This window comes from Perca flavescens, chromosome 8 (genome assembly GCF_004354835.1).
Source record: "Perca flavescens isolate YP-PL-M2 chromosome 8, PFLA_1.0, whole genome shotgun sequence".
Taxonomy (NCBI): Eukaryota; Metazoa; Chordata; class Actinopteri; order Perciformes; family Percidae; genus Perca; species Perca flavescens.
The window spans coordinates 14,178,805-14,205,366 of record NC_041338.1 but is presented as its reverse complement, the minus strand read 5'-3'; the positions used below and the strand labels follow the sequence as shown (position 1 = coordinate 14,205,366).

General features: G+C 40.6%; 1 protein-coding gene across 1 annotated transcript in view; it reads right to left on the bottom strand.

Annotated features, from left to right (window-relative positions):
• Nucleotides 1-8,098: 8,098 nt before the first annotated feature.
• Nucleotides 8,099-26,562, bottom strand: part of si:ch211-236l14.4 (SITS-binding protein) — a 24,467-nt gene continuing 6,003 nt past the window's right edge. Inside the window, exons 3-10 of the mRNA XM_028584803.1 lie at nucleotides 18,053-18,260; nucleotides 17,683-17,833; nucleotides 14,652-14,849; nucleotides 12,052-12,320; nucleotides 11,770-11,906; nucleotides 11,027-11,148; nucleotides 8,617-8,796; nucleotides 8,099-8,472 (exon numbers count right to left, since the gene is read on the bottom strand). Of these exons, the coding sequence (XP_028440604.1) occupies nucleotides 8,299-8,472; nucleotides 8,617-8,796; nucleotides 11,027-11,148; nucleotides 11,770-11,906; nucleotides 12,052-12,320; nucleotides 14,652-14,849; nucleotides 17,683-17,833; nucleotides 18,053-18,260 (1,439 nt within the window). The 3' untranslated portion in view covers nucleotides 8,099-8,298. The remainder of the gene's footprint in view (nucleotides 8,473-8,616; nucleotides 8,797-11,026; nucleotides 11,149-11,769; nucleotides 11,907-12,051; nucleotides 12,321-14,651; nucleotides 14,850-17,682; nucleotides 17,834-18,052; nucleotides 18,261-26,562) is intronic.

Sequence of the window (26,562 nt, the reverse complement as noted above, 5' to 3'; positions counted from 1 at the left end):
GCTGTGTCACCTCTGAGTGTGTTTATATCTTATCGGTTATTTTTTTATCTGTTCAAACATTTCATAACTTCGGGAAGAAAACCACTCAATTTCCCTCCAATGATATCACGGCTGATGTAAACCCCAAAACAATCACATTTCACGATTAGTCGATTAACAACCATTTTGATAATTAATTATTTCTTAAAGTGCCCATATTATGCTCATTTTCAGGTTCATAACTGTATTTTGAGGTTGTACCAGTAGGTTTACATGATTTAATTTTCAAAATACACCATATTTTTGTTGTACTGCACATTGCAGCAGCTCCTCTTTTCACCCCGTGTGTTCAGGTCTCTGTTTTAGCTACAGAGTGAGACATCTTACTTCTGTATCATCTTTGTTGTGAGTCGCACATGCGCAGTAGCTAGGTAAGGATCACATTAGCTAGCTAGCTGTTTCTCTAACTTCAGTCAGTACAAGGCAGGATTAGCCGGGAGACTTCTTCTAAACGAGGGCGCACTTCCAACTTTGCGTGGACATGTAAGTAGTTCTTTTGTGTTGTAGCAGTGTTTTGCCATTGAGAACGAGGGGGCTAACCGCTAGCTTTGGCTAGTGACGTAGAAAGATTTTGAACAGCTCACCCAGAGACTGAAGGCAGGTTATATACAGAAACCCGTATCTCACTCAAGACAGCATGGATGTTTTTATTTCCAAGATTGTATACGTGTGGAAGCACCAGAGACACAAAATAACACCCCAAATCCCAGAAAAAGTGATTTTTCTTTTCCATAATATGGGCACTTTAAGCAAAAGTGCCGGAACCTGATGATGGCGCAAAAATGTTGGGGATCATCAAAGTTATTACAATTCAGTGGGACATCAATGTGTGTATCAAATTGATTGGCAGTCCATCCTATAGTTGTCGAGACCTTTCACTGAACCAAAAATGTCAACCTCATGGTGGCACCAGAGGAAAAAGTCGGGATCACCAAAGTAATTCGGAATGGATGTCTACAAAATTTCATAGCAACCCGTCTACCATGCTACTAGCATGGCTAAAACTTTGTTGTTGCCCTATTTTAAACATTTAGTAGGTGGTTTAGCTTACAGTGAATGCTAAGTTAACATATTGTAATTTTATTTGTACGGAATTTTTCTTTGTTATTTAATAATATGTCTGAGGAAAATGTAGATATTTCCAATTGCCTTATCATTTTCCTCATTATGCCTTTGAATTACGTAACCCGCTCGCTAGCTTGCTAAATTGTTCGCCTCAGTGGCTTCTATGTTGCCGTTGGCTAACAAAAGTGTTTTTACCGACTTAATCACTTGAACGCCAAGCATATTGTGTATGTCGTATGTCGTAACCATTTGAAGGCAACATATGACCCATGTTATTTAACTGTTCTCTCAGTGAATCAATGCAATGAACCAATGAGGCTGAGTTGAAATGGCCTCTTAAGCACAAAGGGCATGCTCTTTGCCCCATGACAATGGTTTAGCCCTTGTTTATTTTGCGCATTGACATCTGCGTCAATAGGGTAGGCTTGTGGTCATGCCTATGTTGATCAATTTGTAAACCTAAAATCGGGTGTGAAAATGAGATCTTTCCTTCCATCCCTTGTTCTAGATCACATTTGTCAAACTCAAGGCCCGTGGGCCAAATCCGGCCCCTTGCAGATTTAGATCCGGCCCGTATATCAGTTTGGGTTCACAATAAATTTTGGCCTGCCTAGTTGTGCGCCAAAAAAACCCCACAGCGAAGTGTTTTTTAAACTGCAATTACCTGACATTCAAAGCAGAATATGGTAGATTTGCCGACTCAGAAATTCCCCCAGAAGCAGAGAGTTTTCATATTCAGGCTGTGAAACAGGTGGTTGTCAAAAAAATATATCATTGTTTTGCTTGATTTGCTAAATTCTATGATGGCTAAGGACTTTTGTAGGGCTTCATGTCAACAAAAATTCGACAAAAAGCGTAAAGAAATGTCAGAAAAAACAACAAATTTACAAAAAGATGACAAATGTCTGAGAAAGCCACAAAGAAGTTGGAACAAAAATTATGAAAAAAGCTACCAAAATGTTTTGGTGGGGGGGGGGTCCTCCCCCAGGGAATTTTAAGCTAATTTCGTTTTTCTGCATTCAGATACGATTTTATTCAGCAATTTATGGTGGAAACATAAATAAAATACAGGTGAAAATTCAAAATAGAGCCTATAAAAATATAATGGAATATAAGGCAGTAAGGGGGCTTTTACACCAGGGACCTGGGCCCTGATCCCTGTACACTTGACCCCAAGCAGTTTGTTTGTGTGAACATGATCCGTGCCCAAGTCCACTTGAAAAGGTGGTCTCAGTACAGTTCATCTACGAGACATTTTGAACCGGTCATGAAACTGTCCCAAATTAATACTGATCCCACGATATCAGACAGCACTGCAGCCCGCCGAGGTCAGACCCAGATCTGCTTCGCTGCCACCTTCGACCTGCAGCCAGAGCTTCAGCGGGACAGCAGTAGCTCCTCCTCCCGCCAGGAGCAGAGCTTCACCTCACTGAATCCCTTTTTCTTTCTCCAATGCAGATTTCCAATTGATGAAATGAAATCCTTGCTTGGTGAACACTATCTCTGTCATTAGTCCGTTTCCTTCCTTAGCTCAGTGTTGACTTAATCAAAGGAAAGCTGTGGCAAGCCATCTGGTCAGGTGGTTGGGCTCAAGTGGACGGCACCTGAGAGCCAGTTCCGTCTCTGAGGGTGTTAATAAGTCCCTCTACTGGGGCTGCTCGGGGTATATTCAGCTATTAACTTCAATTAAATGCAAGACGATTAAAGGCATTGCGAGGTGACAGATTTGCAAGAAGGGCGTAGGCAGGGAGTGATTAGATGTGACAGTTTCCCTCTAGCTACTGTCCATGCACAATCTCTCTCTCTCTCTCTCTCTCACTCACTCTCTCACTCTCTCTCTCCCCCTGTCACACACACACCTCCACAATGGTACAGCCGTTTGGATAGCACCCTGCCTTGGGCTTCCGATAGCTGGCTAACATTTCAAGACTGCATTCCTGAGATTTGCTTACTCCACATCTTTTCTGGGAACCTGCAATTTGGCAAAACACAGGACACGCAGGCAAACTATGACAAATCCATACAGCATTATCAACAGACTTCAACTGGCTAGCTTCTGGACAACAAGCCTTTAAATTGTACACCTAATTGGCAAGCTGGAAAACCCATTCACTGAACAGCAGACACTGAAACCTAAAACCTAAAACCTTGACTTGCACTTTCTAAAAGTAGACTTGGGGAGAGATCTGCAGCCACTGCTTGTCACCAGTTTAATGCATGTGCCACTTGCGCCACAACACACTCAAAGAAAAGAGGGTAGCCAATGTTGCCTCTCCTGTTTTATAAGCTAATCATTCACACAGGAGCAGGGATGTTCCCATTTTGTCTGGTGGTTATCACTGGTAGCTGTTAACGGTGGAGAATAACATTGTTCTCATTGTAGCTACTGTATGTTGATAAATCTTGTCATTCTTGATTCGGGACAATTTTGTTTTTCCTGCACTGCTGGACAACTAATTGGTTCAAATGTTAAATGTTGATTCAGTGAATGAGGAAAAAAAAAAGACTGGATCGCTGTGTCCTGCTGCTGAATGTTAGTTTAAGGGTGGATATCTTTGACCGCAAGATTTTTGGAAGGAATTGTGTTATTGTGCCATGCTTTCACATTGAAGTGAACCTCAGAAACTGAGAATAAAGGATCAAAACCAAACATATAACAAACTAATTTATTGTGCACAGATTAAAGGGAAATAGAATTCCGAAAATAAATTAAATAAAAACATCATAGAATAATGAAGGTCACATAAGGTTTTCGCTCACAAAGTTACCCGACTCAGGCTCTCGGCTTTTCTCTGAAGCATAGTCCCCCCGACACTGTAACTTCATCACCTCACAAACCATGGAGCCACACTAGTATGTCTTGTGAATTTTATCTGGCTGAGAACTGCGGCCAGATTTAAAAAAAAGAAAAGAAAAAGTGCCATATGAATCAAAGTGATTAAGGCAAGGGTGTAAACGGAGAGGCTGAGCTCAGCGGTTGGGGTGGAGGGGACCGTTCATGTCTGTGGCCAGCTGCACCTGTCCAACTGCCCTAAAGGAGCAGGGGCCCCACGGTGGTGCTCAGCCAAGGGGCAGCAGGAGAGGAAGGCAAGGAAGAGAAGCTTAGCGGAGGTTGAGCTGAATGTGATTCCCCTGAGAATCTCTCCCACCACATGCTCACCAAATCTATAAATAACCTTTATTAGGTTTAAGTGGAATTAGTGGAGATGTTAGTCGTCAGCATGTTCACGGATATATAGACATAGACTTTCTGACATGAGGAGACGAAAGAGCGAGGGGGTGTTAATAATAAGAGCCACACACACACACACACACACACACACACACACACACACATGTACACACGTACACTAGCACTGGAGCATGCACATGTGAAAGCTGACGCGGACATGGATGCAACAAATACCACAAGTAAAAACAATTAATTTACAAGAATATCATCATTTATTCATTTCCCATATTCACATATTTTTGGACTCCAGATGTTTTCTAATTAAAAAAAAAAAAAAAAAAAAAGAGCTTGCCTTCTCCACTTGAAAATTGGTCTTCCTACTTTCTCATCCACCCTGCTGCCCCACTGGGTTCACTGCTAATACATGAAATGGAGATGTCTTAAAATAAGCGTGAACTAAATTACTCAAAGTGAAGTAAGAAAATGTAAACTTTATTGCAACTTTGTCATTCTAAGTTCTCTGATTTACAGAAGAGAAAAACACTTGTAATGGCACAGTCATCGTAAATATGTACATTGCTGATACTGCAATAATCCAGACACTCGTGTTGTCCAGATTTAAGAGTGGCATATTAAAGCACATGATTTGCTTAGTTCTGTAGAGGGAAGGAATAACACATCAAAGCTTTTCCTGCAACTTATACATGAACATACCACAGCATTCCACAAAAGCATTAGAAAGGGAACTAGAAAAGCTCCTCGCACGAAGGGCTCGGTTGGAAAATCACAGTTTGTCCATTGTACATTCAGCTCTGGGAGAGATTAAGACGTCAATGTGTTTACAACATACTGCGTTGCACTAAGACATTTGGTGATTTGATAAGCTTGAGTAGACCCCAGTCTTTGAGTTGATACAGTAAACACAATCAATTTAGTGGTAAAGCATTCACTAAAAGTGATAAGGTTTCAGAGTCTGTATCATCGCTGCTGGCCAGTTAAGATTGTCTTGTGAAGAAAAAAATCAATAAAGAAAAGCCAGCTAAATAGCCACATAGAGCAATGCATCATGGTGCATAGGGGGTTAAATTTCTCCATGGGCCAGTTTTGCAATATACGCCTAAAAATAAATCAGTTATCTAATTTACATATAATTATCGTAAAGCATCTAGTCAGGGTTGAAACCAAATAAAAAAACAAACATCTTACATAAGTTATAGTGCTCAACTACAGCAAGCAATGGATGTGAATGTGATTACAATGACAAAAGAGCTAGATAATTACTCATTAGTGTTCATGTCAAGTGGCAACTGCACCTCCTGTGACTTAAAAAAAAAAAACTATTTAAAAACAAATCCAAGATGACTACAATAGAAAGATGTGTTACATATGAGAGCATCATATATATGTATATTGACATTTTGGGAAATGCGATTAGTCGCCTTCTTGCCGAGACTTAAGTCCTTTTCACACATGCACTTGGTGTTGGATCAGAACGTTAAACTGTCTTTATCCTGCCAACTCCCCGGTACAAAGTCCATGCGTAAATAGAGCAGCTCATTGTGTGGAGAATTTACAGCGAACAACTGGACATTGTCCTAGAACTGATTCTCTGGACATTGTCCAAAATGTTCCTATGAGAAAATGACTTCAGATGAGAAGATTAATACCACTCTTGTATCTGTATGGTAAATGGAAGTCTACAACCAGGAGACGGTTAGCTTAGCATAAAAACTAGAAATTCAAGTCAATGCTAGTACCCAAGAAATAGTCCAGCACCAAACCTCTCTTAAAGGGTAACTAGTGTTTTTTTTCCAACCCTATTTTCCTATGTTTTTGTGTCTGTGACTGATGGGAACAGCACTCTTTGACACTGGTCCAGTATTAAGCAAGATCGCTGCAGTCGGCAGCGGCTAAACAAGCTATAATGCAAGTTAACAGGGCAATTGTCCAGCTTGTTTTTACCTTAACAAAAGTGCTTGTTTTGCCACTGACAGGCTCAGATTAATATTTTAAGTGTCTGACAACATTATGGAAAGGATCCCTTCAGAGATAGACCTTTAAAACCTCTTCCTTTTCAAACAGAAACAGCTCTGAAGTTGCTAGCGCTAAACCCACCAGACTCCATTTAAAAAAGCAATACTTGTGTGTGTATAGAGCCAACATATTTTCACATGTAAATCGTTAAACTATGTGTTTATTTCAACCAAAAGTAAAGTTTTGGTTGAAATAAAGCTACAATGTAAGTTAACAGGGCAATTGTCCAGCTTGTATTTACCTTCACAAAAGTCCTTGTATTGCCACTGACAGGTTCAGATTTATATTCTAAGTGTCTGACAACATTATGGAAAGGATTTCTTAGGAGGTCGACCTTCCTGTTAAAGTGTAAGATCCTATTTTTAAACATAAAAACATTGGCGAAATTGCGTTCGCCAAACCCACCAGACTCCATGTAAATATACAATAATTTTAGCATCGTAAAATACACTTCATTCAAAGTCAACAGAAACAAAATAAAACTGAAAAGCTGTTTTGGGTCGTTTTCCCACTTTTCCCACTTTTTTCCCACTTTTCCAACCATTACAACTCTAGTTTTGGTTGAAATAAACACATAGTTTTACATGTGAAAATATGTTGGCTCTATACACGCTAAACGTATTGCTTTTTTAAAATGGAGTCTGGTGGGTTTAGCGCTAGCGGCTTCAGAGCTGTCAGTCACTTAGACACAAAAACATAGGAAAATAGGGTCCAGGTTGGAAAAAAACGGTAGTTACCCTTTAAAACCACAATTCATCATTTACACTTTGGTTTTAGTAACAAACAATATATAGATTGTTAATTAGTGAGATTTAGAGTCAGATTAGTCAGATTATGTTAGTTTTGGACAAGGCTAGCTGTGTTTCCAGTCTTTACACTATACTAACCTAAGGTAAGCTAAGTGGATCTTTGCGGTAGCTTAATGTTTACTGTAAAGACGTGACAGCAGGAGTGGTCTTCCTATATCTAACTCTGCAAAAAAAGCAAATTAGTGTATTTCCCAACATGTTGAACTATCTGTTAAATTCTCATTGAATGTGGTGTTGTCAACAAGGCTTTCTTCAGAACATAAATTGGCACTCACACGTGAAAGAGCATATCAACACAACATCAGAAAGATGTCAGAAAGGAAAGGAAAAAATGAGCAGCCCATTTTAAAGCTCCTACGACAACAGGTTAGTAAAAAGGTAATTCAAAAATGGCCAGAGTTACAATTACAGTGGCTTGGCCTCAAATTCATCTGGCCTACAGTACTAAGGGACATTAAGACATGTCCAACAGAGTGATATGTTGATAAATTAGAACTCTTTTAAGAATAAGTGCTAAGGGGTGATCGGTTATTGTCTGATGAATCTGTAAAGCAGTGAAAAACCATAACTTGAGGTAAATTCATAAAACGTCGAACCGTTGGCTTGCTAAGTTCAAGTAAAAGCCTCTCAAAGGAGTGAGCAACACATAGGGTACCATGGTGCGCCAGTCTCAATACAAAGCTTTCTGTCAGCTAATTTCCTCCCAATAAGCCTTTTTCCTTTGTCCTTTTCTCCTCCTATATCTTCATTTGGTCTTCTTGAGAGATTCAGATTGCTTTGTTCCTCCTTATCAAGAAAGCCAACAGCGATTAAAAATGTAAAGACTGTAGAAATGCAGTATGTAAACGCACAGATTTCTCCGGAACTTACAAAAAACAGGCACAATAGATCAAAAAGTCCGGAAAACAAATCAGCCAAGAGGTAAAAACCGATTAACATTTTAAAAAAGGAAGAGAAAAAAAATGCCACAAAAAAAAAAAAAAAAAAAAAAAGAACTCATTTTCAACTGTAAAGTGCAGGTATAAAAAAAAAAAACAATCTTTCTACATATTATCTCAAGCCTTGAGACAGGATCAATGGTCTTTAGTGGAAAAGTGCAAGTTGAGAACAGCACGAGTAATTAAAAAAAAAAGAAGAAAATAATTTGATTCAGAACAGTAACAGGGTAAGTCGGATGACTCAGCTTCTTCGTAAAAAAACAGCCACCCCTTCCAAGGGCACAGGGTAGTCCTGTAGGAACGTCCCCCCATCGAACACCTGAGCATTCTGGCTGTCCTGCCACTGAAAGCCCCCATCAGGTAAATAAATATCCCTCTGCACTGCCCCTTTCTCCACCACCGGTGCCACCAGGACCTGGAAACACACATCACTTTGGTAAATTCAGATGACAGGGAGATTGTGCACTTAATTAGCGAGACATCACGTTACATTCATACACTATCAGATGCCAAGTAGATGGGAACTCGATCCCTTCCCATCAGAACATCATTAAGTCACCTCGTCTCCAATTAGGAACTGGTCATCAATGGTGAAAGTCATGGGGTCACTGGGACTGAGCCACCACATGGGCCGGTAGATGGGGTTTCCCGTCATCTGCCACTCCTCTGCATACTTCTCTATCAGTGGGACCACGTCCCTCTGGTGCTTTGCTATGTAGGCCCGTGTTAGGTTCAGCACCTATGGATCACCAATGGAGAGAGGAGCATGAACATAATAAGGATAACAGTAACACCAATTTTTTTTTTCATTGCTCCCTATATTTTAGGTGTGAGTGTGCACACATGTGCATTTATTTTGTTTCTTATTTTAATGCTACACATCAGATTGCTCCAACAGTGTTTCGCTGTATAAATACATGCAATAACAATAAAGCTCTATCTCTCTTGGGTGCCTGGGTAGCTCACCAGGTATAGTGTGCGCCCATATATAAAAGGTTAACTCCTCGACGCAGCGGCCGCGGGTTGCTGGCCCTTTGCTGCATGTCATTCCCCCCTCTCTCTCCCCTTTCATGTCTTCAGCTGTACTATTAAAAAATAAAGGCCTAAAATGCCCAATAATTAATCTTAAAAAAAGATCTATTTGTCTTATTAGGAGTGTTTCCATGTACCAGCTGATAAAAGTAAACTCATGAAGTAGTCTATGTAGAGTCATTGTCTGAGCAGTGTTTTCATTCAGAACCACTTTTGTATTTTATTACTGTATCATCCATATATATTTCAAGAAATCTATAGCGACTGAGAAACTAAAACCAAAAAAAAACAAAAACCTTTTCCTTAACTAAATCATCTACCTCAAGGATTTCAGGACAAGAATACTATTGACAATGAGCTCTGCCAAAGCCATTTGTGCCACCTCTACACCCAGACATGCAGACAGAACTTAAGATCAGCTCATGTGTTGACTTAGCGGTCCAACACTGTCCAAGTATGTCTCCTGTCTCCTTCTGTCCAAACTACTTTAGCATTCCTGTAAGGGTCACATCCTCTACAGTGGCCAGTGAAAAAAAAACAAAAAAAACTTGACCGCATCTAGAAAAAAATGTCTTTTTATGAGTTGGGATTGGGAACATTCGTAGGAATGAGCTCAAAATCACAGCCCGGGTTTGAATGGATCTTTCTCTAATTGAGAAGTCAGGCATGTGTGTGGGTTGAGGTTTTATTGCTATTTGATTCCAATGCGGTCACTGTTGTGACCTGTCTATGACTGAAGTATCACACGTTCTGGAAAATAAAGGTGTGCCACATTCACACTATAGTAATACACCCATTAAAAAGACAATTTATCATGTTTAATGAAGCAGTTGAGTCTCCTCTAAAATGTCTTCCCTGTCTCACTTCATCTGAGTGTATAAGTTGAAGGACTGGCGAGAGACCAAAATGGAAACCATTGCTGCTGTCATATGTCTAGCTGTCCAAAAGGCCTATTTTTATCTTTGTCACGCAACACAAGTCACAACCAATATATTTTGCTGCAGTTGATCACTCCCACTCTGTCATACTTGTCAATTACTCATGGAAATCTTAATTGCCACAGTAAAGTATTTTTCCAAGACTTGTCCTCAAATTCATTATCATTCCTGCTGAAGTGGCTCTTGAGAGTGAGGGTGAGCCATAAATCTAGAGGAGTGATTGTAATTCAGAACAGATGGACTCGTAACCACAGGTGATGTTGGGAGGGGGCTAGGCAGTCGCTCCTATTGAGAGAAGAAGGGGCATGGGAGGTGATGGGGGGGGGGATTGCTCTTACCCTCTTGAGAGGCATCACAAGCTTTTCTGTTCTCAAACCTGAGTCATTAAAAGTATCAATATCTGTCACCGGACTCTCTGAGATCGTAGGCTTTGTTTTCCTGCCGTGCACGGTGAACAGTGCATTCCTGATTTCCAGCGGGGAGAGGGAGAGGGTTTTAGGTCTTAGTTTTGATAGACCAGGTCTCAGCAGCACTCCCCTGCTCCCCTGCCAAACACACCGGTGGGAACCTTTCAGCGCTGACCCTCAAAACTGAGTCGAGGCTGCTGGGTCAATAAACTCTCCCTCTTTTGCCTCTTTTCATAAGCAAACTTAACCACTCTGCAAGAAAGGATAATCTCCCACTTCCCTAATTGGCAGCATTCACACATCACTTCACTTAATCTCTTCACTCTATATCTTCACAAGTGAAAATCTTGTTACCAAGTCTGGACAAGAATGTGAACCTACTTTGTTGTTCCCATTATAATCATTTATAATGTGGATGAAGCAGATGTAATGACAGCTTTTTAGCCTCGGGGCTGCAGGGTGGGCCAACGTGTGTTCAAGAGGAAATAGTTGCTGGGTTAGAGTGTGTTAGGATGCCCACGAAAGGGGCTCTGACTGCTTTGTAATGTGGTTTTTGGTTGTAGTTTTTCAAAATCAAATTGTAGTTGTTTACCCGGTCCTCTCCGCAGACCCAGGGTGGTGTGTGGAAGCTGATAACAGGGAGAAAGGCTGTGATTTCGAGCCAACGGATGAACAACTCCTCATCTGTGACTAGGTCTCCAGACAGAGAGCCACCTGTAAAGAGAGGGAGAGAGAGAGAGAGAGAGAGAGAGATGGTTAGAGAAGAACAATTAAATTGGCAGATTCTAAATATCAAGGAGGAGATTGACATGTGAGTTGGGTGATTTGGGAAGTCCCATTCTGAAGCTTGGGACAAACCTGAAGACTAGCCACAAACCTGCAAAAGACTTGACAAACCACATGTAAAGATTTATTCCAACAACTTGTACACATCTTTTAGTCTTCGCACTCAGCAAAAAGCATAACCTTGCGACTAGTGAATACACAAGACAGCAGACTTAACAACTGGTCAATAACAACTGGAGTTTCGGCAGTTAGACAACCCTAAAAAATCTCACAATTGTAGCTACTGAAAACGGCAATCAGCGGCTTGCACTGGTTATATGCAGTGCGGTTTGCACTGAAAAGGCCATAAAAGGAGGAAAAGGGATGTTTGGATCAGAGATCCTGGATAGAGAAGCATGGACAATGGGAACTATATAGCCTAAAGAAGAGAAGCGGTGAGTGAACTTTGCACAACTTAAGTTCAGTTAAACTGTTTAGTTACAGAGTTGTCTCCCTTAGCCCAATGTCTTATAAGAGGAGAGAAAAGTGACCCATAGGCTGTGGTATTACCTACTGCATCAGGAATGAGGAAGTTGTATCCCAGCAGAGTGTGGTGCAGCAGGGAGGGAATGATGCCCTTCAGGCCCATTGGGCTCCAGTCGGACTGCAGTGGGGTCATCCTCACAAACAGAGGCTTATGGCTCGACCTGAGACACACATAGCATCCCAATGAGCAGAAGGAGTAATCTCAAAATGTAAAAGATCCCTCTCTATAACCAGTGGCAGCTGGTATTGGGTAAAAATGACTGTTGATGGAGCATACAAACAAGAGAAGATGCTTGAAGGTCTTACCGTGTCCCTGCTGTCATGATGGTGGAGTCTCCTATCCTGGTGGCCAGGTCGGCCATCAGGCTGATGTACTTGTCTCCAGCGAGGTCCTGAGGCGGTCGCAGGGCTTGCTCCTCAAACAGATTCCCTTCGCCCCCCTCCAGCATGACATACTCCATCCCCAAATGGGCCTCCAGGGATCCCACCCTGTCCAGGAACCAGCTCACCGCTCCTGGGTTGGTGATGTTCAGCTTTACGCAGAACTTCCCTCGCCACTGACTCATCACAGGGATCTAAAGGACAGGAGTAGAGTTTATCGTGATAATTAATTATTAACTACAGTGGCCTCGCTGTTGCAATGACATATTTTCTGTATTAGGCCATGTTCACATTGCTCTGCTTTTATTTTATTTATTTTTTTATCAAACAGCAACTACACTGTAAACCCAGATTTAGTTGTAATTCAACTTTTTAGTGGTCACTACTTGTTCTTTCATATTTTGTTAAATATGTTTTACTAAATCACATTAGCTGTTTGTAATAATCAGCTTAAGTATGCAGCGCACAGACCATATTAAGCAGAGATAACTAAGGATGTTAGGATGTTTCTGTGTGGGAGGGGCAGGGTCATTTGAACTGTTCTGCGCTGAAGTGACAGTGGGAAAACAGTATATGTTCTGAATGGTTTCTGTCCTGGTTAAAGTGTGTTTTAATAATGTTCTGTTACCGTTTTGGGTGTGCATTTATGTTATCTGGGTTTTACATTTAGTGTTGTAGATGTTTATCTAAATTTATTGTTGTACCATGACCGAGACCCAGGTGGGGGCTGTTGGGGTCTGGGCAGTGACTTAAGTCTTCAGAGATAGATACACAGGTTGGAAACTAGTGACGCTGTCTTCTGAATGAAACTTACCATGCAGGACAACACATTGGAGGACTGCAATGTGTATTGTTTGTCTTTCTGTTATCTGTAACAAAATATGTTGTTCTTAAAATTATCACATTATTATTATATAATATCATATAAGATCAATTATCAGAGAGGAAAATAAATATTTATTTTGTAGTGATAAGTAGCCTAATGTTTGGTATGTTTCTGTAAAGCCATAATGCTTAGTTTCTGTCTTCCCCATGAGGCATTCTAAGTAATGACAACTAAACTGTTGTTGCATCCACATGATACAAGCCTTCGGTGATTGACCCCCCCTCCCCATTCTCCACACCGTTGCTAGTAGCCAAGGAGGACACGGAGGATTAAAAAAACATGATGGAGAGGTAATTATCTTAACTCGATTTTCTGCATGCGAAAGTCACCGGATGACACCAGTTTCTGAACATAGGCATACTGAGAAACACAGAGGGCCCTATTTTAACGATCTAAGTGTACGGTGTGAAGCGCATGGCGCAGGCGCGTTTAGGGCGTGTCCAAATCCCCTTTTGCTAGTTTGACGGTGGAAAAAACGGTCCGTGCGCTGGGCGCTTGGTTCAAAAGGGTTGTGTCATTAATTAATCATTAATTTAGAGGTGTGTTTTGGGCGTAACATGCAATAAACCAATCAGAGTGTCACCTCCCATTCCCTTTAAAAGCCAGGCGCGTTTGTACCTTGGTGCATTGCTATTATGATGGCGGATTTGCACCATAATATTTTTATTTGTAATCTTTTGCATGTTTGTGTGCTGCTGCGCTCTCCTGTGTGTGTGTGTAACAAGCATATATTACTAATGTGCTGTTAAAGTAACAATGAAATGCTGAGTTATTGACTTTAGACCAGGTTTTTGATGGTCATTGGCGTGATCACTTCCCGCTGTCTTAAGATACCAATACGCTAAGAATTTAGATGAACACACCTCCCTGTAAGACCAGGGTGCCAATGAGCGCAAAGATGGGTGCAAAGATGGGCGCAGGTACATTTGCTATTTAAACGACGTGGGCGCTGGACGGTCTTAAAATAGCAAAGACACTTGCGTCGGGCTTTGTGCTGCGCCAGGTGCAAGATAGGGCCCAGAGAGATATTTGTGGAGCTGATAGTCTTAAATAGCTTTGTATCAACTCATTTGGCAATGGCTTGAATGTAACGGACGTTCATTAAAATAAAAAAGTTATGCATTAAAGCTTTAACTTAACATGCTTATTTTAGACAAAGTAACTCCATAAAAAAATAATTTGATGATTGGTGATTTTTCTTAATGACTCCAATTGGAAACTTGATTTGTCTAGTGCATCAACTTCCAGCTCTGTGTTAACACAACTTGACCTGTCAAGTTTCACCTTGTATAAAAAGTTAGACGGTTTTAGGCCCCCGGGTTAACAGTGTAGCGAACGGTGACAGGCTGCAAGTCAGATGGAAGGTGTTTACTTTGGAAAACATTCTGTTTGGTTTCTTTTTTATAAAAAGTAGCGTGTTCTCATAATTTGAGGAAAGTTCAATGTTTTAGCGATGGAATATGTTGTTTTTGTTGTGAATGGATCAATCACACTGTAAAGGAAGTGGAGTTCTTTACTTTGTAGGAAGGAAACGCTCTGAATGAAATCAGAGAAGCCTTGGGTAAAAGTGAACATGCAGAGGACTGTGAACACAGCGAAAAGCTTTCCAGGATGATGATGAGCTCCACTCAGGTCTCACCAGCTTTCCCTGAGGGGCTGAGGGGAGACTGAGCCAGTAGGCCTCAGTGCCGTCCATGAGGGAGGTGTGGAACTGCGTAGTGTCCACGCCCAGAAAAGGTGACAGGGTGATGGAAATGTTAAGAAGCTTGACAAGTGGCAGGTCCCTGGTCAGTCTCTTGGACATCCCCCTTTTCCTGCTGTTGAGGTAGTCATGGTCCTGCAGAGAGACAGAGAGATACACTGTGATAACTCTATTAACAGGGTTAGGGGGGGTTTGGGGGGAGGGGGAGGGGGAGAGGGGTTGGGGTATTATGATTTTTTTATAAAAATTTTCTTTATTGTTGTTGTTGCTGGTGTTTTTGTTTTGCTTATTTTGTTCATTTTTGTTTTGTCCTTTTTAAGCTATATGCTATGCATATAGTATATTTATATAGCATATGTTGTGTATATACTTAAGGCACAGTTCCCTCTAAGGTATGGGTCTAACTTTCATTTTAAAGTTAACTGGGCCCTCTTGTGTTTTGACCAGAATTATTTCACAGGAAGGCGCTCATGCCTTTGGAGGAGAATATTCTTCAGTAACTAATGATTAACTGTGCTGTATGTAATGTGTTTTGTTTTTGGATTTGATTTGCAAATGAATAAATAAAACGTCAAAAAAAAACAGTCCTGAAATGTCAACACTTTGCATTGGGAAGGAAGCCTAATACCAGCATCATTTAACAGTAATGTAATCAATAACTGCCTATATTGCATCTAAATAATTCTAATACAATTTGATTTACTAATGTGAACGATTCAAACGTTCATAAACTGGTATGACAAACAGCTTTATATTAGGAACAGTGGCTTTATATTTGACACATTGATCTCTCCGTGTGGACTTTGTAAACTAGCTGTGACAATATGACCTCTGTCAAAACCCTTTAATCTATTTCATAATGCTTTGGAATTTACATGGTAAAGTCAAAGAGAGATTTCTGGTTACATAACTGTGAAACACAACCTTTTAGGAATACAAAGACTGACCCCAGGAGGTGAACCAGCTGTGGGAAGAAAGGGTAGATTAGCACTTATTATGTAAGCAATTCTCTTTGTTTTTAATCTTTCATTTTATTCAGCTTTTTCCCTGAATTTGATTTCCACAAAATCAGCAAAATATAAAAAATTGACACAACGAAGACCAAAACATAGGCAAGCATTTTGTCATTTTTATTATTAACACTAGTTTTGCGCACACTGCATTATTTAGCTTTTCGGGAATAACTTTTGAAACAGGGCAAATTTAATAATAACCCACATGTTCCAATGCCTGCAATTCCAAACCACTACCAATACTGGAAAAGAAAGGGTGTGGTGTGACTGATAATGTATGAACATTTGTAAAACTGGAGTAGAAGAGAAGCCTAGTTTTTACAGAGGATCATTGTTGTCGGTCACACTTCTGTAGAGCCCTACATTTCATGGACAACTACAAGTTCCATAAGTTTCCGTGCAGCACTGTACACTTAGCTGATTCTTTATGGCATTTATAGAAGGGAACTGGGCAAAATTGGTGTTATTCCTCCCATTTTCTCTTCTTAATCCTTTCATACCTTGTGAATTAGTAATGGGAGCACACTGTAAGCGTTGTGTATGTACAGTATATATAATAAACCCGACCACTCTGATGGACAGATTGTGTAAAACTCCTCGGCCTCCTCTTCTGTTGCATGGTCCAGGTCAGATCGCAGCATCAAGCTGGTGTCGGGATCACCTAGTCAAGTGAGTCTTGGCTCACATCCCTCCAAAACCCAACACACCCAATTCTTCGCTGTCCCACAGCAACCTGAGATCAGTAAAGGGTCTCGGTTTGTACTCTCTCGGCTATATTTGTTTTGTAATGGAATATCACCGGGTATTGACTTAGATCCACTTGACAGTGGTCCTTGTCCAGTGGTCGTGTTTCCAGGCAGTTCACAACAACTTTCAAGGACATTTCAAGTAACTGTATAACATCACCTCCCTTTTTTTTTTTTTTCACCAGTTTAGAATACCTGAAATGTATTAGGTGAGCATGATATATCACATTTTCAAGTTTTAAGACATCATTTGTGGGTAGTGTGGCCTGCACTCAGGGAAACATTTGAAGGCATGAAGCCCTAAACCATCTCTTTTTCTCATTATGACATTTCTGTGAACCTGTCCTCCCTCCTTCGCTCCCCGCCTGTCTCCAGCGCTCTGGAGATCCACTTAAGAAAACTCTTTCATCTCTATCCTTGACCAGTTTTGAGCCTCTGACTGATGTGACCCTCGCCTGCCTCACAGCCCAGATGGTTGAAGAGGAGGATTACAGGAGTCTACAGCTACAGGGCAAAATAATCGACTGAATGAAGAGAGGATGAATAAAAGGACACTTGTACCAAAAAGGGATACACATAGTAGTAGGCTACAGCATTGTATATACACTATAGCGTTCCTGTATAGACTACATCTCCCACGGTATCACAGAAAGTTCAACTTAATAAATGGATACATTTGAGAGCTTCTCTTTAGGTACAAACATGAATTTAATGTAACACTGTTCTTCAAAGAGACAGATAATAAACCAATCGGAATAGAAAAGAAAAATATTTGATCTCAAAATATAGTGTGAAAGGATCAGTGAAATGGGACCTTACTTTCTGAATTTATGCATTTCCTATTGAAATTGGGCATAATCTAAAGAAGGAAAATTGAACCAAGAGGATATCTTTTATCAATGATTTTTTCCCCCTTTTATCCTGCAGAGACCATGAAAGACGCACAGTTTAATAGGAAGTAAAAGACGGGATGCTACGTTAGAGCTAAATTCATTTTTTTCTTTTTCACGTAGTAGGATGGACATTACACTTTGTGTTATTACTTACATGACTGCCAACTTCACTCAGCTTCAATCTAACATAAAACTATGAATATTTGGCTCTGTGAGGTATTTTTCTGTGCCTCCAGAGCAGCTCTGCCTTTGAAAGATTCCCCAGTCTGCCAAAGATTTTGAGGCTGGTGTAGAGACCGAACTGTAGAGCACGTACCATATCGGAGAGGAGGGTGGTGGAATGTTCATTGAGGCTGATGACTCCCTCCCCCAGCTGGTGTCTCCTCAGACGATTAGCGAAGGTCCTCAGCTCCCTCTCCACCTTCGGCCCTGAATCCACATTGGCGAGCAGCTTCCAGAACGGCAGCCTAATGCACGCACGCACACACGCACGCACACACACACAGAGGCATCATACAGACCCTGCTGCTCTGAAGAACCTGGATGGACTTTAGTTTATGACTCCCTAAATACCCACAAAATGTCAGTTTGCCACAGATGCACCACTTTTCAACTTATTTGGTATTTCACAGAATTCCCCTTCCGACAACCAAATGGCCACTAATCTTGATCTAAACTGAACTAACCACAGCGCGTTCATGTTGGGCAGCTCCCTGCTGTGCCGGAAGAGTTGCTGCACCGCTTCCTGGTGAGCAGCTTTCACGTTGTGGGCCACGCACACGGTGTACTGCAGAGGAAGACGCTCCATACTGGGCAGCGACTGCAGGCAGAACTGCTGTCCGCTGTCCACCCCCAGCTGCAGGGGAGTATCGGGGGACACAAGCACCGCGACACCTGCATGGCGGGAATCAGACGGGAGAGGGCATTACATTACAATTGTTGCTTCACAGAATCAGATAAACAGATTATATAATATCTCACTTGAAAGAGATATAAGGTGGGCCATGATGTAAAGCAATAAAAAGCACTGCATGAGACGGTCCTTTGCAGATTCCTCTTATATGACATAGTGATACTGAAACCAGGATGACGGATGGAGGGTTGTGGGAGGTAGAGTGTGGACTGTGTTAGTTGATATTGCTTCACTCAGATGTGAGAAAAACACTCCCTAGAATGAGATATAACAGTATGCGGTTAGGTGAGTTTACCCCAGGACTGTTGGCAACTTCTAAGTAGGTTACACTGCACGCCAATGAGAGAAGTCTGGGATGTATATCCAAAGTCAATTTGAAGATGAAAACATTTTTTTTTCTTCAGGGTTCTACTTCAGAGCACATCTCTTATCAATCTCAGTGACACAACCAGCATGGAAGAAGAGCTCAGGAGGACGCCCGCGATTAAATTAGTCAACTTAAGCCTTCTGAAAATCTCTCGTTTTCTCTCCTACTGTACGTATAGTCTTTCAGATGCCGTGTGAAATGATAAGATTAGGCGAAGCAGATAATTGTGTCCGCAGATGTAGCTGCCCTGTAAGGAATGCCTTGTCCCTCTCAGGTTACCCATACCCCCCCATCCTCAACACTTCTCACCCGTCCTGCTTCCCACCTTCTCCCTCCCAGCTCTACCTTCCTCTCCGCACTACTATGGGTCTGTCTCATCTCAGGTCCGCACAACCCAGCCAGTATCGATCAGAGCTTTCAACCCAGGTTCTGACCCCCCCCCCCCCCTATCGCCCCAGTTTTTACACAATCTGCTCAAAGTAGCCAAACTAGGATTTGGGAGTTGATCAATGAACAGATTAGGGTGCAAGACCTGTTTCCAAAGCAGGCAGTCTGAGAATTGAGGCTGAGAGCTTGGCTCACTTCAGACACCCACTCTAGTTTCAATGGTCTTACTGTTCTCTGGCAGGCAGGGACCAGGATATTCACGTACTGGTCCATAATCAGATTAATAGTTTCAGAGTTTCAGTATTCAAGTACTGCATAAAGCCCAGCGAAGAGCCTTCAACCACAGGGTAATTCTCACGTGTTTGCAACGGATAATGTCAAAGAGATACTGGTAACTCCTCAGCTGCCCCTCACAAGGTATTAGGTCACTTCCCAACTGCTTGTTATAGATTCATAATGGCAGATAAATGTAGATTTTTGCTTCAAACACCATTATATATTCAAACCACAATTGATAAATTGCTGAAATAAATTTTTAATAAAGCAAAGGTGACATGAAGCCGCGCATGTCAATAACGTACATATACAGTGGAGTAGAAAGTGGGGCAGCGGTGAAAATGTTATAGCTTTATGGAAGGATGGAAGTGGAATGCAGGCAGTGGAAATAGAGGCGACCAGAGTACACCAGACACCGAGCAGCCTTGTAGAATGATGTGCAGATACAGCAGGCTGCAAACAGTGTGTTATACCAAAGTGCACACAGGGTGGAAAGTGAAGTTTAAGTTTGCAAGCATGACTTCTTAAGTCATATTTAAGTTTTATGGAAAATGACACTCCGGGGCCTCAAGGAAATGGGGAAATCTGGTCCAAAACAGCTGTACCTTTTATTCCATCTTTGACTAAACATGCAGATTTTAATGTTAAATTAACCTAAATCCTGTTTGATGTATTCATACAGTTCTACTCAAAGCACTTTGCATATGCATTTTCAGAACAGGAGGAAAAAAAAAAAATAACTTCTATTATCTTGTTATATAAGCTGTACAGAATCAATAAGTGTTATTTAAAGAAAGCGAAGCAGGTTTGAGGCCTTGAGTTACAGCCAAGGTAGGGTGCACAGGAGTTAAAGGGGAAGCAAAGCGGGGGACGCCCTATTTTTAGAACAATTCCTTAAACACGCCAAGCTTCCCCCGAAATATTTTCCACTAGCTCTTAAAAGCAAAATTATATGCCTGAGCGACCATATCCGCTCACCTTCAAAGCAGCAGATAGGCAAAAGTAAAAATGAATGACAGATTTGAATCATTTGACACACACACACATGCCTCGATTTTTTTTTTACAGCTGTTGAGCGAACACACAAATCAAGCAACCTTGGATCGCCTTTTCACACACATTTGTGCATTCTCACACGCACATTCACACTCACTTTCTTTAATGGGAAACTGTAGACTTCCAAGAAAAACAGAGCAGGACTTATAGGACCATAAAGGGTCTGCACTTCCTCTCGCTCAGTCTGAGCTGAACGTTTGGAGGTGGCGGCGGAGGTGACCCCGTGCCCCTTCTGATGGGTCAGGAAGGTTTTAATGTGGCGTTGAGGCCCTCGGAGAGTGGCTGGTCTGGGTGGAAAATGCTGCCGCCTGACTCCCTGCTGCTGTGGACCAGATGGGCTACACTCTTTTACCTGTCATATTTATACTGTTATTTATGACACCTGCACACACTTACAGACCTGACTGGGGTTATAAAAGGTGCATTCAAACCCTAGCTATGTGTGTGCATGCAAGTGTGTGTGTGTGTGTGTGTGTGTGTGTGTGTGTGTGTGTGTGTGTGTGTGTGTGTGTGTGTGTGTGTGTGTGTGTGTGTGTGTGTGTGTGTGTGTGTGTGTGTGTGTGTGTGTGCGTGTGTGTGTGTGTTCAGGCATGCACTTCCTTAACAATGGAAACTTAGTTTCTGTGCCCAACCTCAAGTAATTGATGGCCACAAAACTGGGATATTGCCATGGTAGTACATTTCCAATTCCACTTATTAAAAAAATGATGAAACACTAAAGAGACTTTCTCTGCTCCATTCCTATAATAAATCAGCTTCATTGTTTCAAGTGTGAGACGCTGTGTTCTGTACAAATATCACAAATGCAAAAATAGATTAGACAAGAAGATCCCTCACTCAAATGCTTTGATGTAATATAAAAGTCTTTGTCTCTTCCCTAGAAGTCTCAGTTAAAGCAATTCAGTGTTTTCAGACAACTTTATTACTAGATTTTGGTTGATTTTATATAAAGAAATGCAGGCTTTTTTTTTTGTCAGATGATTTGTGAAATACAGATCAGTATTAAAGATAGGAAACAGAGCCGTGAACGAGCTGATGCATACTGACATCACATTGGTGGACAGATGCTGTCGTATCAACGCTCCAATTTAAGAAAATCCTCTCTCAGCTGGCTCTTGCTTGTTGTCCTTGATGGAAAGTATTAGTTAGGAGTTTGACTGTGGAAAATCTCATGAGATGATTTTCATATATACAGTAGGACTCTCACACAGGAGATGACAGCTTGCTTTTAACAAAGCTCCAGTTGGCTAAGTGAGCAATTGTTAAAGCGTTTCATCTTTTACTTTGACTTTACTTTGTTTCCTTCAATATGCAAGCTGAATTGTTTGAGCATTTATTTCTGTACATGTGTGACTCAGGGATTCTGGGGTGGCATAAAGTCAAACAAAAAAGGTTAAGGAAATATTCAACCAGGAGCTAATCAGAGAAATAATAAAAATAAAAAAACCACTCTAGAACAGAGATCTTCAACAGGGAGTCCGGGACCCTTAGGGAGTCCTAAGAGTTACATAATATGTATGAAAATATACATACACATGAGTCCAACATATTATTAGCGAAGATAAATCTACCTATTTGTGATTTGTTTTTAAATGTAATCATTGACGACATGCTTACTGGCTTGCAGGTACGGTAGCCACTAAGGTAGCCATCCACAGATACATTTAAACTTAAGGATTCACTGTGCTACATGTATATTTAACATGAAAACATGATGTATAAATATGTAAATATGTCCATAATTATTATTTAAATAGCTTAGTATTGTATGCACCATAAAAAGGTACGTATAGAGGCTTTAGGCCACCCTACACGTTATTGTAGGCCCATTTTACAGTTTTTTTCGATTGCTAAACGACAGTGGGCACAACTGGAGTCACATGTGCAAAACTCTAACTACAGTCTGCACAGCAGCAGTTCATGTGGACCAAACGCTAGTTCGTTTTTCATTGCTTGAACACAGTTTTCAAAACTCTACACACTTATTCCATGACTTTAACCACAACATGCACAACACTGTAGAGTTACAGCACTTTGTTCAAATGCTAACACACTGCTGTCAGAACTGTTAACCATACATTCAAAACAGAATAGATTTCAGTCTGGTGCCTATCAAACACTGCTGATTGTAATTTCAGCTGAAAGCCTAAGCAGGTGTCTTGTTTTAGACTAGTTAGTGAACATATATGGTATTTATACAGAGAAAGCTCAGAAAGCCTTTTTTTGTATACAAACACCAGATAAGAATGAAACAATTATACACTGTACCGTTTGAGAGAAACAGGTAAAAGAGCAAAGATACCAATATGTCCAGGTAAGATGTCTGAGGTTATATACACAGCTATAAAAAAAGTGAAAAACACAATATCTTTACAATAGTAAAACTGCGTTCTTACGTTTTTTTGGAAAGTAATGGAGGTGAAAGCAATAGAAACACCCCATTCATTAGTATTTAGAGATGATGCAGACATCTAATGAAGAAAACTTGCCACATGATGCTGGAGAGAGGCAGAATTAGTCACACTATCCTTTGTTTCTGTTATGTACCTTTAGTTTTTTTACCCAGTAATTCCATAAATTACAAGAGAAAAAATACTATATTGAAGAAAACTGCTGATTTTCATTCCTTCTTGTTTACCTTACATAAAAATTGGTATATTATACAATCTATATCTTTTCCTTAAATAAACTATTAAGTAGTGACAAGTTGCTCCAATTGTTCAAACTGTAAAGATGAGAAAGTTTGTATTTTCTGTATTGGTGCTTGATGCTAGTGTTTTTACTCTCAGTGTGTTCTGAGTGAGAGTGTGTGTTATCTCAGTGAGGCTTGTGCACAGTTTGGCTGCACTGAGCCTGTTTTGAGACATGTGCTGAGAGTTGTGTTACTTTGAATGAGTTTTGCAAGTGATGTGAACTGTTTACCTCAGGTGACTGTTGGTAATACAGACTGTGGTTTGAGTTTTGCACATGTGACTCCAGTTGTGCCCACTGTCATTTAGCAATCGAAAAAAACTGTAATATGCAACTCAATTTTAAACAATATGTAGTGGGTGTTCCTGCTCCTTCTCTTTTACGGCTGACGGGTCCTTGGTCTAAAAAACTTTAAAGACCCCTGATCTAGAAGACATCAAACTTCCACTCCAACTGTGTCGTCCGTTATTATTTGGTAATAAACCTTGATTAAGTAAGTTGTCGTTAAGTGTTGGTATTCAGTCTACAATGCCTTTACTTTGTGCATTCAAAAGGTCTAGAAGTGAAAATGTTGGGTCTTTTGACAAAACGTCCACTTACTCACTTACCCTCCCAAAAATATAAAGTAAAGAGTAAAGATGTTTTAAAACATCTTTCCAGTGACAAATCCTTTTGTTATCTTGGTTTTCTTCACTATTGCTCACCATTAAGCACCATAATGGAAATACGTTTTTACTTATTGCTCTCATCCTTGTCATTTTAAGGTTCTGTATCAAATAAAGCTGATTGAGTATCATTATCTGAAAGAAGAAAATCCATGACGGTTAAATAACTTTTATCCCTATCTGTGTGTTGTGCTTGGCCGGTTTCCTACAAGAGACCTAACAACAATTTAATGCAGGAGCATTAAAGTTTAATTTCTTTGAATCCCTCGTGGAAAGATTGAGTCAGAGATAGAAATGCAGCAAAAGGGGTAGGGGATGGTGAGGCGAAGGGGAGAAAAAAAGATGCTTAAATGAACAATGGAGAGATCGGAGACATAAAGAGAGAAAGAGAGAGGTGATGTGTATCCACATCCACATATACATGTTGGCATGTGTGTGTGTGTGTGTGTGTGTGTGTAGTCTTGCTTTGCCAGACCATCAACATAGCATTCCGGGATGCGATATTACGAATCGAACTATGGCCACCGCCACGACCTGCCCTTCAATAGCATTTATTGGCCAGGGGTCCATGCTTACGCAAGGTAACGTAACCCCATTTGTACAGGTCCTATCCCCTGACCAATCAGCTATCCTAACCTTAACCACACAAGGTCAAATGCCTAACCCCAACCAATCGAGCTGCTTCGTAGAGCGGGTCTTGGCGTTGCCATAGTGGGATTCGTAAATTTGCTTCCAGGATGAGAGAGAAACATGCTCTGGTTTAATGGCATTTTTTAAACCAATCACAATCGTTATGGACGGTACTTAGCTCCGCACAGAGCAAAATAGTTGTGTGAGAGAAAACTCAGATTGGACAGATAGAGTCTAGCTAGCTGTCCCAGTTTACCCTGCAGAGATCTGAGGAGCCGTCAACAATAGTCCTCATTCTGTAAATCCAGCGGAGTTTAAAATTCCAACACTAAGAAAGTGGAATTTCTTGCGGCACCAGAGCAATCCCGGAAGTGGAACGTCAAGGATATAGAATAGTGTGAGTGTGTGTGTGTGTGTGTGTGTGTGTGTGTGTGTGTGTGTGTGTGTGTGTGTGTGTGTGTGTGTGTGTGTAGGAGGTGGTCTAATATCTTAAGGAAATGCTGTCAAGTCTTGGCAAAAAGATATATGATTCTAATATCTGATGCTCACTGCATAAAAGGCTAGCATGAAAAAAATCAGATATGAAGAGACAGTAAATAAATTATTTTTATTAGGTCCAGAGCGGAGCGGAGAGGTGATGTCAAAGTTAGAGCTATTACACTCTCACTTATTACAACAGCTGCCTGTGAAAACAAAAAGGATCTCTCCAGAAACGTTGACTACAGCCAAATTATCTGTCTGATGTAAACATACAGTATCTGCACTGTATCTGCATGTGAATGAGGCCAGCATGAAAATGCTCATATTAAAAGAACAAGAAATGTTTGACTCTATTATGTTTTGACTGTTTTTTACCTTCAAATAGAAAACATTTAAAAAGAAAATGCTTCTCATTGTGTGCTAATGTCTCAAACAGGATGATACATAATCTAAAATCAGCATTCAAATTAATGCAATCATTTGTGTGTGGAAAAATTACATGGACACATAAAAAGAACTATTTACTTATTTCTAATCCCTGAATTGATAAAATAGCCATAACTAAAGCTTACATCGACTCTGTAAATATGTCATTATGTCTTTTTTTTCTTTCTTTTTTTTCCAACAACGTAGTGAATTTAAATTAACAAATAGATAGCTGCAATTTAATGAAGTGAATCAGAAATAAATTATTGAGAAAATGTCGATCCCTATGTAAATTTTATTATTTGAATATCTATAATTCATGTAGGACAATTTCATTTCAAATACTGACCCTCAATGAACACCGTAGAGCGATAACAGAGTCCCTGTCAACTACTGTAATGGTTAATCAGTGTTATATCAAGCCAACAGGCAGGCCCTTATTACTGTCATGTGATTTGACCACATGCACACATTACTTTCCAAAGTATAGGTAGTTATATCTACACTATTTCTGCTTAAATTTGCTCACTAAAACCTTGTGCAAACTGTATCCTTAAGACCTCCAGTTGAGTAAATGCAGAAATAAGCCCGTAAAGCTTTGGGACAACTTCTCCACGAGAGTCCCCTCTTGTGTTTTTCATGCAGGATGTAGCTTCAGTGATATCTAATCTGTCCTTACTAGCCCAGTTGTTTTTGTATGGATAAAGACAGGTGGGGCTATGACAAGTTCCTCCAGTTGGCAACACTCTCAAATGTCACTCTATGGCACAGCTGCATATATTTTCTCTCCTGTCTCTCTGCTTTACTTTTCTAACTCTTCTTTACTTTTCTACCCTTTGCTCTCTCTCTCTCTCTTCTTGGTTCTATTTAATATCAACTATTACAGTACAGTACACAATCATTCTGTTGCTCTGTTGTTCTATGTTTCAGTCTGTCTGTCTTGCTCTTTAACCGTCCCCAGGAGTCCTCTTAGCTTAGTAATGCCAGTCACAGCTCCATATTGCCTACCACATTGATAATGTGCTCCTATGACTAACTACAGTCAGCTCCCATACATACACAACAGTCAGTGGGCTTACACAGCTGTGAAGCCTAATATCACACCAAAACTGCAGTATTTGTTTTCCAGAGAGCAATTCAGGAACAAAGGAGGCATCATAGCGCCGATGGAGGCTTTATGCCGAAGCGCAAATTTGTTAGTCCGTTAATTATAAATAGAATTGATCCAAATGATCAAACATGTGGTATTTTGTATTTTTATTTATTATAAGGATCCCCATTAGCTGACACCTAGACGACCAGCTA